We start from the raw sequence: 19,432 nt of genomic DNA, 5'->3' as shown, positions 1-19,432 counted from the left end.
GAACGACTTTTCCTTTTGGGATCTATTCAAGTCCCTGTTTCTCGTTAGACTTGGGCTTTGGACGTACTTTTTCCTGCAATATTCAGCTACATGCAGAGACTCCTATAAATATCCAACCCATTAAGTAAAAGAATAGAGCCATCCCGATATATATTTCTTCATATACAAAAACTTACAATGAGTTGTGAAGCGATTGCCAATCATGAGATAAAGGATGAGAAGAAGCTAAGGGGTTTGTGTGGATCCACATGGACACCAATACCCCCACGTTGAACATCCATCCGTGAAAGGAATTAAATTGCAGAGTTTGCAGTGGAAGAATACAGTAAGAAATATAAAAAGAATTGGAAGTGCAAGGGAATGCAACAAGTTTGGTACTCAATGAGATGGACAATATTAATCAAACTCAATACCGTTTCTTTCTAGCTAGAGCAAGATGATCAAGTTGTTCCTCAAGGAGATGAGAAAATTTATGAAGCTGTTGTGTGTCAGGAGTTCAATCAAATAATGATTTTAATTTCCTCTTCTACTTTACAAGAATCTCATACTTTTCATGCCATGCATACTTCAATTACTGATCTAACTTTCTCTTCTACTTCTACACTATGATAATGCTCTACATCACTTGTGATGTAGTTGTTAGAACTGTGGGGTGTTGACTATATATATATATATATATATATATTTGCTTAAGACTCCTAGATAGCTAGATGACATCGTATGAATTTTAGTGTAGATCTTGCCAACATATATACTTGTAAATGGAGCAAAACATCGATCGACGTTTAGTTTTAAATGTTGAAAGTTCATCAAATTTAAATTTAATTAGATCGTTTTTAATTTTGGTATTTGCGATGATTTGGTAACATTAAAAAGAAATACGTGTTACCAAAACACCAAGATATGAGAAACCTAATAATCGAGGGAGCAAAATAGACGTTTCACATCTTCAAAAACATCAATAACAATATAATTATTACGTCTTCTTTTCTATATGACATTCTTAGATCGATAGAAAGATACTTCAACAAAAGAAAGAGGGATAGTTTGTTTCATGGGCATCTAGGTTTTCTTAAAGTGAGCATCTGAACTACCGTGTTTGTTTTGTAGTATTGTAAGATGCTTTGACACGAGCACCTGAAAAATTTTCCTTTTGAAACACGGGTTATGTTTTTCGGTTTCTCGAGTTACGAACATCTCCAATTTACATTTTTGTCATTTTACATATATATTAATCTTCATTTGCATTATATAACAAAAATAAATGCTAATAGTTAAAATCAAAGTTATACATAAGAGAATTTTCAACCATAGCAAATTTTACAAAATATTTACAACGTATATCAAATTCTATCCTAGTCATTGATATGCTATAGTGATAGAAGACTATCATTGATAGAATCCAAAAATTTGTTATAGCTTATAAATATTTTAATTTATTTTACTACTTTTAAAAAATATCTCCTATTATATCACCATTCTTATTATATTTAACTAGATATTCAAATTTAAATTTAATTAAAATCAATATTTATTTTATAAAAATCTTAAATTATGCTATATTATTTTGGTGAGAAAAATAACATAAAATTTTATTAATTCAAACAATCATATTCTATACATCCCTTTATCAATTTTTTTTCTTTTTGGAGGCAATGAAAGGAATCTTATTCTAATTGGTGCTATGATCAACATCAAATCATACATCCCATTATCATATCACAAAAGTCTTTTTAAGTTTTTGTGCACTCCACATAACTTGAAAATATTTACGAGTATAACAAAATTTCATTCTTCGTTAGTAATAGATATTGAAATATGTTAAATATTAACTTTTATCAATGTCTACCAATTATAAATGATAATAGTATATAAGATGGGACTTTTTTTCGTCATTGACATTTTAATTTACTTGGTCTGATTTTATTCTTGATAAATGAATTACGTTTATAATATCATTTTAGTCTTAATTTTAGTTTTTATACTTACAAATTTTCAATTTGAGTCTATATCCATTTAATAAATCTTAAATCGAGTCTTCGATATAGTTTTTTTCTTTCAAGATGTTTTTTTAAAAAAATTTTAACAATACCTTTTTTTAATTATTATTTTCTTCGATTTTGATAGAAGTTTAAATTTAAGGTTAGTAATAATACAAGGACGCTATAATTGAAATATTGAAAATACAGAGTCTAAAATTAAAAAGAATTCTGAGTACATATACCACAGCGCAGTGATATTTTAGACTTGAAGAAATTGTAAAAATAATAAAATAGACAAAATATTTATACTTCATACAAAAATCAAATGTAATGAATTTTTGTGCGTAAATATTTTTTTTAAATAGCTATTTATTCTCTATAAAGCGTAAATATTTTTTTTAAATAGCTATTTACATATTAAATCTCTGAATACTATATATCATTCTCCTATAAATATCGAACAACTAGATGAACAAAAATATTAAAGCCATACATACACACACAAAAGTATTTATTTACAATGAGTTGTGGATCAGTGACTGCTAAGCATGAGACAAAGGAAGATGAAAAGAAGGGTTATGTGAGTATCACATGGACACCAATTCCCAACCTTGAAGAACCTCATGTGCAAGAGGTTGTAAAGTTTGGAGTTGAAGAGTACAATAAGATATATAAAAAGCATTGGAAACTAAAGCAAGTTCAACAAGGTTGGTACTCATTGATCGACGGTACTCAAACTCAATATCGTTTCCTTTTAGAACAAGATCAAGTTCCTCCAGGTGATGAGAAAATTTATGAAGCTATTGTGTCAGTACAGGTATCATATCAGCCTCCTTATCAAGTAATCAACACTCTCTTACTTTTTATCCCATACTTCCACTAATTTAAATAAAGTACTCTACATCACTTATATGATGTGTGTACTGAAGTTTGATTATCTATGTTTATGTTATGTAGTTATGAATAAAAGGTATTTAAGTAATTGCTTTTTCTCGATCTTCATAAGCTTACAAGGAAGAGAAAAACGTATGGATTTCTTGTAGTGTCGTAATGCATTTGGTTAATTTGAAGATTTTGCTTCTAACAGTCTGAGGAAAGTTTTGAATAATTTTGGTTCCTATAACTTTTTAGAAGTTTACGAATCCATCAAACATAAACCTATAAATGATTTTAAACAATCTCTTTGTTCTTGTTTGAAGCTAAAGTTTTACTGTTTATTACTATTTCGAAATTAAAAGATACCAAAAACATTGAACAGATTTTAAGCTTTGGAATATATGAAATTAAAAGATACGAAAAACATTGAACAGATTTTAACCTTTGGAATATATTTAAATTTCATATATGTATAAGTTGGAAGGAAATTAGATTTTGAATGAACTTTAAAATTGATTGTTTTAGCTTTTGTTATGGCTAGGGTTTACTATTTTGACCGATCTCAAATTGACACGTTAATAAATTTGAGATTAAGTAGTTCACTCAGATTTATTAAAATAAACAAAAATATTTATAAATTATATCAAAATTTTGGATTTTATCCATTATAAAAACGGATAAATTTTTATCACGCTCTATCAATGCCACTTATAGAAACATATCAATATCTATCAATGCCGTCTATTATTAATAGAATTCAAAATTTTACTATATGTAAATATTTTTGTTAAAATTTGGTATTTTTTTACCATTCTCCAAATAAAAATTTATTTAAAATTAAATTAATTTAAGTCTAAATATAAAAGTTAGGGCTCAAAGTCAACCAAGACTAAACTCATCTGGTGTTGGTGCCTCAAATACTTCGGAGGTCACCCTTCGTTATATAAATTCAAACAGAGATCCAAAAATTAAAATTCACAAAATAATTATTTTCCGAATTAAATTTTCTTTGTCGAAATCTCGCGTGTATAGGTAGATTTTTCGAAATAAGTTAAGTAACAAAACTGTCACCTACATAATTGAGAGATATAGGACACCTAAAGGAAGAGACAAATGCTTGAGAGATGGTTTACCTAATGGGATCCGCACCCTAATCAATAGTCACACCCACGACCTTAGAAGATTGGTTAGGTTGGATCAACTAAGTTCACAGAAGACCTCTACACGACCCATGGAGGACTTTTGCAAGATCGTTTTAACCATACTATGAATGAATTAAGTTGTAACCTTTGTGCTTGTTTCAAGTTTAGCTTGAGAGTTTCTTGAATTTGCAATTCATGTGTTGAATTGCATGTCGGAATATTCAAAGTGAGATTGACAATCCTAACTTGTGAAGTGTTCGAATCTTGGACTCGAGAACTTGTTATTATCTCAATATATTTGATATTAAGACAATTCGTGTCTAACCCGAAAAAAGAATTTCTAATTTCAATCGATAATGATTTCGTATCATTTCAACCATTCCCTAATACTAAATAATAGTTACACAACAATAGTGAGTGAATCAATGTCTTTAACAATTAGTATAAGACAAAATATGATAACAATTGATATTAAATAGCAATTGGTATTTAACAACAATTATATAACAATTACTCTCAAATACCAATCACTATTATAACAATTACTCTCAAATACCAATCACTATCACTAATAATCAACATCTTTAACGATGAGATAACTACTGATCAGTATTTTAACAACTAGTATCAAATAATCATAAACAATCAAACAAACAATTATCTAACAATAATCCAACAAAAAATGGATATAAGAAATTTGTGGTTATGAACTGTGAGAGATATTTTGGTCATTCGAAAGTTGAGCTTTGCATAATCATAAAACGGTGTCGAGTTGAGCTTTGCATAATCATAAAACGGTGTCGAGAGTCTAATTTTAACACTTTAATTTGAGATTTGTACCCATTGGAATATCCTTTTTGACTCAAAACTGAAAACACTGCTCTGACACGAACCCTCTCATGGTGAAGGCCTAAATAAAGCAAAGCCCTTTTTTTTTTCACGACAACGCACGCTCAACGTACTCAAACCGCTCAATACCAATCTCGCAAATGGTTATGCGTATTAAATCTCCCAATTTCTCCTCGACCCTTCTCCCATCCAAAACAATCAAAACGAAAGGAAAATAAAGCCTTCACAAATCTCCTTATCTTCTTCCTCCGCTCCGGTCGGATCCATGGTGTTTCAGCCGTAATCAGCAATGCGTCATCGTTGATCCGATCTGGGTCGGTGATGAATCTCAAGAAAAAAGCCATGGAGTTTGAAAGAATTCGAGATTTGTTGCTCATTTGGTGCGGAATTCGAAGCCTCCGAGTGGCCCTCGTGGGTGGAAATCACACCGCTGCCAGGTTTTGCTCTCGCTAGAATCGCTTTTCTCACTCCTTATCTAACCCCACCTCAATTTTCCTCTTCTTCTTCACCTTATCTTCAACTTTTAGCATTTGGGTATTTCCCTAATTATCAAACCATTCCACATTCTCCTACGAATTTGCCATTGAAATCATGGATTTAGCTCGTTTCAATCGACCCATTACCTATGCATTTGACAATATCAGCTGGAATTCTAAGACCCATTTGGTTATTAACTTTCCTACTACTCAAATTCTTCGTGTGATTTCTTATTCGTCGTTTTTCGCTATGGTTATTCTCACGTTTCCTTGTATTGTGTCCATTCTTGGGCAAGAAACTGGGCCGTCTGAGTTTTTTTCTGTACCAGATATGGTTGATTCTGAGAAATTGGATTTGTTTTTTCGTGATTTGGGTCATGAAGGTTTTTCCAATAACGGCCATAAGGTTCTCATTTTGAGCTCTGCTGAAACAAATGGCTTGATTCAGATACGTGTGTTGGATGGTGATGAACACAAACTTAACATTGTTGTGGACTCTGATTTTGATCGAACTGGGTTGTTTTCTGACGATTCTTTTGATTTCGTGTTATCTTGGGGCTTTATGGACTCTGATTTCATTGATAGAATTCTGAAAATAGGTGGCATTGTGGCTTTTCCACTCGTTAATAACAATGACCCATCAAGTCATTTTGAGAAGAAACCAAATTACAAACCTGTGTTTCTCAATAGATACACCTCCATTATTGTTGCAATGGAGAAGACAGTCATGGCTGATAAGCTAGTTTATACTTCAGCTTCAAGAAGACGTCTCTTAAAATCCTCATTGCCAACTAGAAATGCAGCTTTGAGAGACCTTGAGGACGTGACCAAACCAAACGAACTTGGGAGGAAAATCAAGTACCTTCCCGACGTTTCTAAACTTGAAGAAACATCAAGCAGCGTCACGTCACGTCAAGAAATGCTGTTGGAGTAGAAGAATGAATGGTGTGAGAAGAAGAGGAAAAGAGGTTTTGGGGGATTGTTGAATGTTGATTGATGTGTTTGTATGTCAAGTTTGAAAGATGAGGGGAGTGGGGAGTGTATTTAATGGTGGGGTTAAAAGGGAAAGTGTTTTTTCTTCTGTAATTGATGTAATGTGGTAGAAAAGCTAGTGCTATGCTTCCTGATGTGGTTTTAAGAAGTTCATCAATGGTGGATGTTTTCAGTTTGTTTGTGTCATATACTTGGCTTTGGCATATACATTTGCTTCTTCACAAATATAGAATATTGTTTTCATGGAATAATATAATAATTCACTCTTCTTTCAAAATGTTTCACTTAATCTATCTTTCCGACTGGTTTTCAAATATAGAAAAATGAATCAAAATATCTTTTAATATGACAAAATTTTCAACAATTTTATATCCTAAACCCAATTTAAAACTTCTATTTAGAAGCATACTTTTCATATTGCTAGTAATTTCTTTTTGTTGACTTTTGGATCATAGATGAAAAAGCCAATAATTTAGACACCTCAACTCATATAGTTGTGCCATGCATTTCACTTTTAATCTATGTATATTTGAGTAAAAGAAGAATAAACAAATCATTGATCGTTTGAAATATACCATCAAAACCAAAAAAACTTTCAACTTTTTTAAAAGGGTGAGATTTCTATTTTAAAATTTAAATATTTCTTAAATGAATTTTTCAAAGAAAAATTATAATTATGAGAAGTTTTTTTTCAAAAATTGAAAAAGAGCAAAATTTATTTTTATTATACTCTATTTTTTTATTAGACATAAATATTTTTATTATACTCTATTCTTTAAAATGCATTTGAAAAATTGACAGAAATCTATCATTTATAAAAATATATTATTTAGTAAATATTTCGACTTTTCCATTCTCTAATTAAGTCGTTGTTCTAAGGAAAAAGAAAAAGAAAGAATTCGAATGTGGTGAATCCAATCATTATTAAGCGAAGGTACTTAGAACCCTAAGGAGCCTCAACACAAAGCAGAGTGAGAGAGCTTCGAACGACGAAGGAAAAATGGGAATAGAGAAAGAGGTGCTGAGATCTGGAACCGGTCCCAAACCCGCCGCTGGACAGTTGGTCACCGTCCACTGCACCGGCTTTGGTCTGTCTTCTTCCTTTACCCATTTCTTTCTTCAACAAAACCCTTATCTCCAAATGTTTTATCTCTTGCCTTTCTTTGGTTGCTATAAAATGTGCATTTGAAAACAATTTTTGGGTCTGTGATCGCCTTTCACTTTACTGCACACTTTCAACTACGTCGCCATTTCTTTTGCTCTTTTTTGTTGTTGTTTATTTAGGACTACCAATCCAGTCGAATCATTCTGCTTTCTTTTTCCTCAATTGGGTTTATCTACTGTTTTTTTTATTCTTACGATGATGAGTCGTGAGATTGAATTCTGAGTGATGGGTTACTGTCTTTTTTTTTTTTTTTTTTTTTTTTTTCTGTTTTTGTACTCATACTGCTCATCCATATGTGGATCTCTCTGCATTTAATTTCTTAAAAGGCCATTAAGTATTAAACCATGCTCCAACATTGAACTCAAGCGAAGTGTTTACTGATTGATCCTGTATGCATAGCTACTTTTATGTTATTACATTTAAAGTACTGAAAGGGGATGTGGTTATTTAAGACTTCTTTCTTTCTTTCTTTTTACGCAAACTGCTCATCAAGATGTGTATTTCATTTTCCTTCGTTTTCCTCACTGTTGCAGGAAAAAATGGCAATTTGTCTGAGAAATTTTGGAGGTAGGTTGTTTTCCTGTCCTCATTGTATTAAATGTGCATGCCCATGCATAATCTGTTCATTGATGTATAATTTTCTTTTATCTAGCACAAAGGACCCTGGGCAGAAGCCTTTCTCATTTAAAATTGGTCAAGGCGCAGTTATAAAAGGTACTTGTCCTGTATATTTCTCTTAGCAGTTGCTTCAAAAAATAGAACACTTTTGCATTCGAACACTTATTTTAGTTTTTGATCTATTTCTTTTCCTTCTTCAACTATGAAAGTTCATATTTTTTGGGGTCATTTTCTTTCCTTCCAAATTCATCTTTGGAAACATCAGGGACAAAGTTAAAAAGTTATATATACGTTTGGGACAAAACTATCTTTAGCAGTGTTTATTTAATCAAAATTAAGATTGACCTGAGTGGCCGATTGTTGGAAGAACTAAATTTATAAATTGTAGATGCTCGGTAACTCTTAGTCTTATCTGCAAAAAGCATATAGGTGATTTGTGTGGACACTTTAAAACCTACACCACCATCACTGGATGTAAGTTATCTACCTTTCCAATAGTGAGGTGACAAACTTAGAACTGAGAACTAAATCAAGCATTTTAAATATTGAGCATGGACTAATAAAGTAATAATTTTTCAGGGCCAATATGAGAGTTGATCAATAATGAGAAAGGATAAAGTGCTTTATGTGTTCAGTTTTAGGCCTTTTATTTCATTGGTGTAACAATAAACTTCAACTTTCCTTTCAAGTATAGTCTTTCTCCATTGACGTATCAGCAGTTCATCATTTGTTTACTTTGTTCTTTTTCTTAATTAAGAGTGTATTTACTTGCAGCTTTGTATGGCTCAGCAGGTCACTCTGCAAAAGTTGGCTTACCTGTTTTTATCTTTTATCCAACATATGATTTAGGTTTCATGATACAAATTTTAGAGTTAAGACAACCTATAGACTTCTGCCAAACCTCATTGTATCTACTTTTATACAAGGCTGTTTTGATAACTGTGTTAAAATTTACTACTGCTTGAAAATGTTATTAGATCACTAAAACACTTCATAAATTGGATGTTTCTTGGTTAATAGGACTTTGTTGACTATTTTAATGTTTGTTTTGAATATTGATTTGATTTGAATCTTTGATTGAAATTCGGTAGGTTGGGATGAAGGTGTGCTTGGCATGCAAGTAGGAGAAGTTGCTCGTCTCCGGGTAAATATTCAGCTCTATTTCCTTGCCTTCTAAATGATAACATGCTCTTAACACAACCTATAGTTCATTATCACTGTTCTAATTTTTTGGTAAGCTTAAACATGCGTTACCCTTCCAGTTTGGTATTTACATTATGTTGCATTTAGTTTTGGTCCAGCCACTGTGATATGTTTTACTTCTGTATGATTTTGCCAAAACAGTTCTACTTGAGCCTTAAGCAACTTCGTACAATCGGAATGGTTTTAAGAATGTCCACTTCTGAACTTTAGAAGTAGCTATATGTATCTTTTTGGGATGTAAGATGTAGCTATATGTATTTCTCTTTGTAATTAGATAATTTAGGCCCAACTTGGTAACCATTTGGTTTTTGAAAACTGAGCTTCTTTTTTCTTAACTTTTTACCATGATTTACAATCTTTCTGTAGTACAGAAGTTGAATACTTGACAAAATTCCAAAAACAAAAACAAGTTATTATTATTTATAAGAAATGAGAGAATTCATTGACAAACAAAAAGGAACAGGGCAAGGGGTTGAGAAAAGCCTTCCCCAAGTCACTATTTAAGAAAAGCCTTCCAATTGTTAAAAGTCATCAAAAGATTATAATTACAAAAGCGTTTGGTATGATTAGCCCACCACCATGAGTTTCAGGCATCTAATTATGTTCTATACTATAATACATTTTTTTTTTTTTTTTTATCTTAACACCTTTTTTTCCCTTGTTGAATGATGATTGAACAGTGCTCCCCAGACTATGCTTATGGCCCTAGTGGGTTCCCTGCATGGGGCATACAACCAAATTCAGTCTTGGTTTTTGAAATTGAAGTTCTGAGTGCTCAGTGATCAAATCTCTTTTTAGATTGCAGATGTAGTTTGTTATTATGAGAAGCAGTGTGTTTTCTCGATGAATAATCGCCATCTATTCGAACATGTTATGTATGTTTAATTTCAAGCAAGTTCTGATCCTCTTGGTTATGAAGCCGTATTTGGTTGGCCTTTACCATAAACTTCTATTATGACTACATTAACAAGAAGAATTGTTGTGCCTTAATAATAGTAAGTTTTTGTTTTGTTTCATATTCTTTTTCCTTTCATTTCATGTTACTCCATCACAAAAAAGTTTTAGACCTCTATTGTTAACCATTTTATTTATTATTATTATTACCTTCTCAAATAAACCTTATTCGACCTTCCTGCTAAACGTTAATGATTGGCTTGGACCCAAGGGTTTGATAATTGGATTCGAGGGTTCTGTCTTACCGTCTTGTCATTTTCTTCACCTTGGAAACTGTTTAATGTCACTTGATACCTTGATACCTTTCTAATCAACACTCTACAAATTTGATACAAATATTTAGATTTATGATAAATTTTTTTGAATATATGTTAAAGGATTGGAAATTATATATATTTATTTATTGTAGAAATCTAAACCTCAAACATATACTATTACAACCCAACTCCTTAGTCAGTCAAATATTATCTAAAAAAGTGTTTCACGTGTTTTGATCCTTTTGATCCTAAAGTGTTGATAAATATGAACTTATTTACAAAAATGTCACATTACTTTATTTACCTTAAACCCATTAGAAATATTTACTTAATTGTCATTAAATTAAAAACCTTAATATTTTGTTATTTTCAACATTTATGTATACGTGTATTAGGTATATCAGATATATCAAATGAGTTTCAGGTGCACTATTATATGTATCAACTATCAAGTATATATTCAGTGTATTACTTGGATTGAATATTTTTTTAATACAAAATGGAAAAGGTAGGTGATAAGGGTGCAAATCCCTAAACTCAAATTATTATCCATTACAATTTTTTTTTTATCTAATATCGTGAATCTGAAAGTACACATTTTGAAATCTATAATTAAAAAAGAAATTATGTACTCCAAATAAAATGAGAAAATTATAAGTCTTACACGATGTTCATCCAAATTGAAACCTTAATTAAGGTTTCACTCGGTTTAAATAGATATAAATCCACAAAGCTTTAATTAGTTATGTAAATTGATATTTTATCATCATAATAAGTTTCACACCATACATGCTAATTTCTAACTTTTTTACTATGAGATCTCAATAATTTACCATTTAACCCAAAGATTTGTATATAAATATGGAACAACTCAAGGAATGAAAGACAATCAGAAACATAAGTTCATATTTCATATATCAAAGATCAAGATGAGACGAAGTTCTTTTGTGAAAGTGAAGGGTTGTGATTGTTCAAGTAATAATTGGACACAAATCCCTATCGAAGACCCTTACTTGCAAGAAATTTCAAAGCTTGCTGTGAAAATACACAACAGTTCAGCTCAAGACAATTTGGAATACGATGGGATTTATGAAAGTTGGTATAAAAAATTGAATGACAACACCTTAGAGTATCGTTTTCTTCTCAAAGGAATCAACTATTTGGGACGTGTGAAGAACTATGAAGCTATTGTTCATGATGACATTGGTGCCACTCAAAAGAATACTAAGCTCCAATATAATCTTTCAACTTAATCTAGATTTTTTCAAATGCCTTTATAACCATATGCTCCAACTATTTGTCATCAACAAAAACGAGCTAAGGTACAAGAGAAAAGAATGGATTTATGTTGTTTCGTTAAGAGAATTATTCTCTATACGATTTTAAAAGTTGATGTATGTATAATTGTCTATCAAAGTTCTAATTTGTGAATGTAATAACATTTCCATCACGAGACTCAATGAACCTTTCAATATTTGAGTATGCTTTAGTGACAATTTAATTTAATTTTTTTGTGTGTGTATTTGTATGTATGGAACTACAAATTAAAGGGTGTCGTATGATTAATATTAATTGTCTATCAAACAGTCACATTTGTTGGTATAGAGTTGTTTCAAATATTTTAAATAACAAAGTGAAAATGAAAATAAAGATTAATATATATATCAAGTAAAAAAATAAGGACAAATGTATAAAATGGAGATAACCTTTAACTCAGATAATTTGAAAAATAAAGACATTAAGTTAAGTCTGATGGATTTTTTATATCAAACCAGGTAGCTCTGATGGATATTAATGGATAGAATTCCTAAAGACGTTTAATCACAAATCCGCATAAGAATACCAAAAGAGACATTATAATAATAATCAATCACAAAGGGGAGAGAGAGATATCAAGTGGAAAGGGATAGTTTTGCACACACAACAATACTAAATTCTTATTCCATGCATTATAATATAATAATACATCATTATTTCCACACAAAATAAACAGGAAAAAGTGACAAACACACAAATGCTTGGAATCAAATGTGCACTTTCACACCCTGTTTTTGAGGATTACATATTAAGAGACAACTCTTCGTCTTGAGCTTCCAATGAAAACTTAGACGAAAAAAGAAAAAACTAAACAAAAAGTCTCATTATTTTTCATCCATAACAATACCACCAAATAACCCACATAGAAAGAGAGCTAGAGAGAGAAGAGAGAGTACTGTTTATTAGAGAATGAAACTCAGTTTCTGATCAAGGAGAAGGATTAGTGGGTGGAGAGAAAAATGGGAAGTTGGGAAAGATGGAAGAAGGAGTATTGGGGCCAAAAAATGAAAATGGAGGAGGCAATTTGAATTCAGGGTAAAATGGTGGCACGTTGAAATCCGGGAGCCCTGGAAAATCCGAAGCCAAGAGCTTACGAGATACGATAATGGAGGAGGAGGAAGAGGAAGAAGAACTCAAGCTTGAAAGAAGCAATGTTGCAACAAACGCAATGAGAAGAGTAAAACGAGCCATTGTTGATAGAACTAACAATAAGAATGGTAATGTGGGTTTGAGTTAGAAGTTGGATTATTTGAGGTTTTATATAGATGAATAGCGTTGGCCATCTTTTAAGTACACAAAAAGTTTTATTAGTTAAAGGATTACCAACTAAACAATGCAAAAAATGCAATTAAAGATCATCAAAACACATATAATGATTCAATGTAAGTAATTAAAGCGAAATTGAGATTCGATTATGATTTTTGTTCTCATTACATGGGTATAATTCATGCATGCAAAGTTTGGAGGAATTACTTCCATCTAAATTAGAGGTTGGGTTTTATTGTAGAGGGAATCTTTTTATTTATGCCTATTGTAAATGTAGTCAAATTTGGTAGTTTAAAAGGGTTGAGGTTGGAGAATTATGTAATAAATAACAGAAGGTCCAGAAGGTTGTAGCTATAAGCTAAGCTTTTATGTCTGGGTAATGAATTATATATATATATATTAAGATTAATTGAATTTGGGGAATATGATATTTAATTCTATAGCATTAAATTTTGTCTTATACTACTGGTGATGAAGAAGACTATCTACGTTGGCTAGACTTAACATTAAAGTTGAAGAACAATACAATAATCACTGACGGTATGTCACACACTAAAAGAAGTATCCATTCATATTATATATATATATATATATGGCTTATAAGAAGAGATCATATAACTATATCAAAATGCTCATAGGAAAAGAAAAACAAACACACTATAACAATCTCACACTAATCAGAAATCGTATAAGTAAAAGATCAGAAAGTTACACAACCAAAAACGAAAAACAATTCATTTTCTAATGCTTTAGATGAGTATGTGCTATTCAAGGGTTTGATGTGGTCACGTGGGGTGGGCTAAATGAAGGGAAAGACATGTCTTTTGGAAGAGTAGGAAGAACTGGTTTTGGGAGAAGTGGTAATTCAGGTAATTTAGGAAGTTCTGGTTTAGGCACATTTGGCAATTCAGGTAATTTTGGAAGTTCAGATTTTGGTGGATTTGAAACTTCGGGCAACTTCGAAATATCAAACTTAGGCAAACTTGGAACTTCAGGGATTTTGGAGAGATCAAAACTAGGTACTTTTGGTAATTCAGGAAACTTTGGAAGTTCATACTTTGGCAATTCAGGAAGTTTAGGCTTTTCCAAAGGTGGAAGGTGAGGCAATGGAGGTAACTCAAACTTTGGTAGTGGAGGAAGCTGAGGCTTTGGCAAAGTAGGCATTTCAGGCTTTGGAAGCTCTTCGGGTACCTTAGGTAATGGTGTCTCCAAAAGATGCCTTGCACTTGCTGTCATGAAGAAATCAAAGCTCATCATCGTAAGAACACCAAATATGAGGTGCAATGCAAAGACCGTTGAGTAGCGATGAGTAGACATTGAATTCAAGAAAACAACAAAAAGCAATAGTAATCTATATAGATAATGGATCTTGAAATGAAGTTGATTAGATTATGTGAGCTTTGATGGGTTTCCATTTGTGACATGTAGAAGTATTTATAGGTAAAAGAAAAGGGTATAGGAATAGATATGATAAGTACAAAAGGTGTTAGTTCAACTCTCCCACCTATTTACTTTCTCTAAAATGCAATGTGTGGCATTGTGTAATATTATATAACATTAAAATATTTAGAGAGAATTGAATTAAAAATATAGTATCATATAGTATAATATAATACAATATATAATAATCAAATGTATTGAGAGAATTCAAAGTTTGTTGCAACAAAAGTTATGCTCCAAAGTACTTGTATATGTCTAAGCTATGTGTTGCAATATTTCATCCTATCTATTTATGTTCTAATTAGTGTTAAAATAGATAGCAAGAATAATAATTTGGCCAACCAATTCATGTATTATATATATGCTAGAGAATGTAATTTAATTGAATGATGTTATCATATTTGTTGGATAAACAAACAACATTTGACCTAATGTGGAGATATGGGTGAACATTAGCTTAGAAAAATAAACAATATTGATTAACTTACCTAATGATATTATGTAAATAGATGGGTAGATAGGAAAGTTGAACTAACACTATTTTTCTTCCTATCCTTTCTTCTCTAAATCATATATGCTTTTCTTATATTCTTCCACACTACATGTCTTTTTATGTATATAAAGCTCTACATGGTCTTCAAAGTGCTATAACCAAATCAAGTTCATTGTATTCCTAATCAAGAATCTATTCTCTCGTGTGTGTTAGTCTTAGTGAAAGAAAGTTCGATGGCAACTCTTCGCTTCTCAACTTTGGTATTTCCTTTGATACTTGGTGTTTTTATGTTGATGAATTTTGATATTTCGATCATGACCGTGGATGCGAGGTATCTCTTGGAAACTCCATTACCTGAAGAGCTTCCAAAACCAGAAATACCTTCTTTGCCAAACCTCGAGTTTCCTCCATTGCCAAAGGTTGAGTTACCTCCATTGCCTCATCTTCCACCCTTGGAAAAGCCGAAATTGCCTGAATTACCAAAAGTACCTAACCTTGATCACTCAAAAGATTCGTCAAACGTGCCTAAACTATCTGAAGTTTCAGAACTGCCAAAACCTGAGTTCCCTAAATTTCCTGAATTGCCAAATTTTCCTAAACCTGAAGTTCCAAAATTGCCAGAATTACCAAATGTGCCCAAACCAGAACTCCCTAAGCTGCCTGAGTTCCCACCCCTCCCAAAGCCAGCATTTGCCTCCCTTCCTAAGGACATACCTTACCCTTCATTTAACTCACCCCATACCACCACAATCAACCCTTGAAGACCATATTTGATCTACAAAGTTAGAATTAAACATACATTTATATACAACATTGAAAACCATGTGTCATTTCTAGTCAGTGTGAGATTACCTTTTTATGTAATGGTTTGTTCCTATTTATATCAGTGTGTTCTTATAGTTTACATGATGTTGCTGTCTTGTAGATTTATATTATGAATATATAAAATCATATTTTCATTTATCATATATGTTGTAACTGTAATGTTGTTTCTTTGTAGAACTTCTCTCAATGGTTACACATGGGGTAAATTTATAAGCTGAGAGATATACAAAAGTCCAAATTATTCACTACTTAAAATGACAATAGCATACTGAAGAGAAACTACCAGGACATACAAATCCAATCGAATTATATGACTTGAATAAATTCATAGTTTGGTAATCTAGTTCGAGAAATATGATTGAAGAAGATAAATTATATTTAATAATATGAAAAAATGAAGCATTTTACAATTACGTTATACTTATTTCAAAAAAGATAAATTCTTTTATGATCGGAGATTATAATGACATATACATAAAATCTAATTTAACCAGAGGACATCATGAAAGCTTTAGATGATAAAAGAAAAAACTTACATCAATTCATCTTTGAAGTGTAACGATGTGAATTTTTTTAAAAAAAATGTTTATAAATTCAATTTCTCTGTAAATTAAGATTTTGAGTTTAAATAAAGCTCAAAATTAAAAAAAAGTTGAAAAATTAGAAAAGTAACAAATCAACAAAAATGCTATTCTTCTTGACATGTGAAACTACAGAGTGTTGTGATCAAAATCTACATCCCTAAGAAAAATTATTTTAAAACAATTTAAGTACATAAAATAAGTAAGGTTAAAATTGTGTTGTGATCAGAAAATGGTCATAAATATTTAATTTGATGGTTTCACCTATGCAATTTACCCTTTTCAATATGGAAAATTGCATCAAATAAAAAAAAAAAACATTACAAAAAAATAACCTATAACACCTATTTCTTTTTACATAGTGTGAATATGGAAAAATTGGTGATATCAAACGTCTATCGAAAAGTTATTAGAGGGTTATCGGCTTTTAAATTAGAGTAATTATAATTGATGGTTATTTTAGAAATAATAATTAAAAATATAATAACATTTTTAAAAAATTGCAAATATAACAAAACCATCGCTGATAGACTTGTATCAATATCAGGGATAGATAGACCAATATTTGCAACATATCATTGATAAATTTTGCTATACTTGCAAATTTTTTATTTAAAATGTTGTTATATACCTAATTATTTTGAATCTAATAGATAAATTTGCAATTATCCCATTTTAGATTTGCTATTTGTAGCGAGATAAGTCCTATTATTATAAAAAAAAATTTGCTATTTTTTTGCATTGCTAACGCGGAGTGGGCGAAAGGATTTTGCAATACTCTTAAGGTAAACGTTGCATGGTACAAAGAATAAAAGAAAAGGAAGATCTACTGATAATAATTTGGCCAACAAACTCCATATATACTAAAGAATAAGTTATTAGCATTCTCTATTTGTTTGGTAAGCAAACCATATTTGACTCAATTGAAGACATTGATCATAATCTTGTGTCAAAAATGTCAAAGAAGGAAGAAATAAAATTTATGAAGATCATTATTTGATTAAATTTATTTGGACATTTTTATGGGTTTTTTTTTTCTTTTTTCTTTTAATCTTTCAAGTATCTTGATTTTGTATATGGATAATAAAGAACTATTGTTTTTCTCTTATTTTGGAAGAAATTAGATATAATTATTATTTATTTTCACTAATATATGGTTTATTATTGGTACAATCAAATAATGTATATATATTTCTACTTTTTAAGAATTTTATTTTTGCAAGAAATGTGTACTCAAATGTGTAGGTGTGAAAGTTGAACTAACACTTCCTCTACCATTATTCATCTCTTCTTAAACAATTCATATATGTGCTTTTCTCCACCTCTTCTTTCTTTACCTATAAATACCTTTGCATGTTGCATATTGAGATCATCAACACAGCTAATCTCATCAAATCATCTTCGTTTTTGTGTTATTATCAATTCCTTGGTCCATTGTTGTTTAGATCCTAATGGCTACTCGTCCCTTATCAACCCTTAAAGCTTCTTTGGTACTTGGTATTCTTATAGTCACCATGAGCTTTGATTTTCTTATTATGTCAGTGAGCGCAAGGCATCTCTTGGAGACGCCAATACCTCATGGACCTGAAGGGCTTCCAAAGCCTGAAATACCCACTTTGCCAAAGTCAGAGCTTCCTCCACTACCGAAAGTTGAGTTACCTCCACTGCCTCATCTTCCACCTCTAGAAAAGCCTAAAGTCCCTGAATTGCCAAAGCCTGAACTTCCAAAGTTGCCTGAATTACCAAAAGTACCTAACTTTGATCACTCCAAAGTTCCTGAAATTCCAACCATGCCTAAGTTTGATCTCCCTAAACTTGCTGAAGTTCCCGATCATCTACCAAAACCTGAACTCCCAAAACTACCTGAACTACCAAACTTACCAAAACCAGAACTCCCTAAATTGCCCGAATTACCAAATATTCCTAAACCAGAACTTCCCAAAGTACCCGAATTGCCATCACTCCCAAAACCAGTATTGCCTTCTCTTCCAAAGGACATACCTTTCCCTTCATTTAACCCACCCCACACAACCACAACTACTCCTTGAATACCATACTGAATCATATATCTAAAAGAACACAGCTGCATTTATAATTATACACACTTCTTCATGTTTTTCTTAAATTTTCCCTTTGTGTACGAGAGATTTTTATGTTTGTTATGTTTTCTTTTTCTATCAGTGTACTGTGTGTTCGTATCTATAGACTGTTGTTCTCTCCACCTATTAAAACATTATATTATGAATACATATTTCTTTTAGTGTGTAACAGTTCTTTTAGTTTTTTTGTTGGTTTTTCTATAATATATATATGTACATTAATTTTATCCTTTACAGAAACAGAAGAGTACTTCTTGGACTTTCATCCAATGCTAATTAAGTTTTTCTTAATGGCTCAAAATTACTTGCTGAAACGTCGGGATTTATACCTAACAAAAATCATCTAGGAAAAGTAATTTTGGCAAAAGAAAAAGTGATCATTTTGATCACGTCCAAAACACACCCTTAATTAAGTTAGAAGTGAAATCTGAATTCTCAAACTCTGGTGACAGCAATTCATTTTTGAAGTCTTGGTTAAGTTCTGTTTATGGCGCATACCCATAATGGAAGAAAGGCTTCATTTTATATCCACCACCGTCTCTGTCAATGTATAGTCCATTACTGAGACCATTTTTTTCCTTTGTTCTAAGGGATCATTCTTTTATTATTTTCGCACTCTATCCTTCTCGAAATCGTTTGTTACAAAGCGAGATATTATTCGCATAGGATAAAGAGTTTTTCATCTCTACTTTTTTTCTCCTTTTGAAAAACATTCTCATGCATTTTTCTCTCTTCATGGCTATTTTTAGTTTAAAGTTTGTCTGTCAACTCAATTGCTTATTCTCTTGTGGGGTGGGCTATGCCAAATAGTGTACGAGAGGTACGCACGACTCTTTGTCTAATCCCGATAGTAATCTATCGTAGATGCATTATGATATTATGATACTATGTTATAT

The 19,432-nt window shown here is 31.4% G+C and overlaps 5 protein-coding genes across 5 annotated transcripts; 4 read left to right on the top strand and 1 right to left on the bottom strand.

Moving 5' to 3' along the window:
* The first annotated feature begins 5,440 nt into the window (after nucleotides 1–5,440).
* LOC105436238 lies at nucleotides 5,441–6,259 on the top strand. The gene has a single exon (XM_011661417.1). It carries the CDS (start codon nucleotides 5,441–5,443, stop codon nucleotides 6,257–6,259), a length of 819 nt encoding a protein of 272 aa, XP_011659719.1.
* A 947-nt stretch (nucleotides 6,260–7,206) lies between these two features.
* On the top strand, nucleotides 7,207–10,320 carry LOC101203705 (peptidyl-prolyl cis-trans isomerase FKBP12). Its single transcript, XM_004136845.2, has 5 exons — nucleotides 7,207–7,406; nucleotides 8,017–8,050; nucleotides 8,136–8,197; nucleotides 9,193–9,245; nucleotides 9,985–10,320. Exons 1-5 carry the CDS (start codon nucleotides 7,319–7,321, stop codon nucleotides 10,084–10,086), a joined length of 339 nt encoding a protein of 112 aa, XP_004136893.1. The 5' UTR covers nucleotides 7,207–7,318; the 3' UTR covers nucleotides 10,087–10,320.
* Nucleotides 10,321–13,633: 3,313 nt separating this feature from the next.
* On the bottom strand, nucleotides 13,634–14,511 carry LOC105436093 (protein PELPK1-like). Its single transcript, XM_011660522.2, has one exon. The coding sequence runs from the start codon at nucleotides 14,413–14,415 to the stop codon at nucleotides 13,867–13,869; it is 549 nt and encodes a 182-aa protein (XP_011658824.1). The 5' UTR covers nucleotides 14,416–14,511; the 3' UTR covers nucleotides 13,634–13,866.
* A 660-nt stretch (nucleotides 14,512–15,171) lies between these two features.
* LOC105436092 (protein PELPK2-like) lies at nucleotides 15,172–15,997 on the top strand. The gene has a single exon (XM_011660521.2). The coding sequence runs from the start codon at nucleotides 15,265–15,267 to the stop codon at nucleotides 15,790–15,792; it is 528 nt and encodes a 175-aa protein (XP_011658823.1). The 5' UTR covers nucleotides 15,172–15,264; the 3' UTR covers nucleotides 15,793–15,997.
* Nucleotides 15,998–17,796: 1,799 nt separating this feature from the next.
* LOC101203455 (protein PELPK1-like) lies at nucleotides 17,797–18,707 on the top strand. The gene has a single exon (XM_004136844.3). The coding sequence runs from the start codon at nucleotides 17,889–17,891 to the stop codon at nucleotides 18,483–18,485; it is 597 nt and encodes a 198-aa protein (XP_004136892.1). The 5' UTR covers nucleotides 17,797–17,888; the 3' UTR covers nucleotides 18,486–18,707.
* Nucleotides 18,708–19,432: the final 725 nt, after the last annotated feature.

The sequence above is a fragment of the Cucumis sativus genome, chromosome 7 (genome assembly GCF_000004075.3).
Source record: "Cucumis sativus cultivar 9930 chromosome 7, Cucumber_9930_V3, whole genome shotgun sequence".
Classification (NCBI taxonomy): domain Eukaryota; kingdom Viridiplantae; phylum Streptophyta; class Magnoliopsida; order Cucurbitales; family Cucurbitaceae; genus Cucumis; species Cucumis sativus.
The sequence above is the reverse complement of the archived record's forward strand: the minus strand, read 5'-3'. Positions and strand labels throughout refer to the sequence as shown.

What these genes read in the sequence shown, in the direction of transcription:
- LOC105436092 (XM_011660521.2), top strand. Translation starts at nt 15,265, where the DNA reads ATGGCAACTCTTCGCTTCTCAACTTTGGTATTTCCTTTGATACTTGGT.
- LOC105436238 (XM_011661417.1), top strand. Translation starts at nt 5,441, where the DNA reads ATGGATTTAGCTCGTTTCAATCGACCCATTACCTATGCATTTGACAAT.
- LOC101203455 (XM_004136844.3), top strand. Translation starts at nt 17,889, where the DNA reads ATGGCTACTCGTCCCTTATCAACCCTTAAAGCTTCTTTGGTACTTGGT.
- LOC105436093 (XM_011660522.2), bottom strand. Translation starts at nt 14,415, where the DNA reads ATGTCTACTCATCGCTACTCAACGGTCTTTGCATTGCACCTCATATTT.
- LOC101203705 (XM_004136845.2), top strand. Translation starts at nt 7,319, where the DNA reads ATGGGAATAGAGAAAGAGGTGCTGAGATCTGGAACCGGTCCCAAACCC. An exon ending in TCAAGGCGCAGTTATAAAAG is followed by an intron (nt 8,198 to 9,192) that starts GTACTTGTCCTG and finishes GAAATTCGGTAG; the next exon opens with GTTGGGATGAAGGTGTGCTT. An exon ending in GAGAAGTTGCTCGTCTCCGG is followed by an intron (nt 9,246 to 9,984) that starts GTAAATATTCAG and finishes ATGATTGAACAG; the next exon opens with TGCTCCCCAGACTATGCTTA.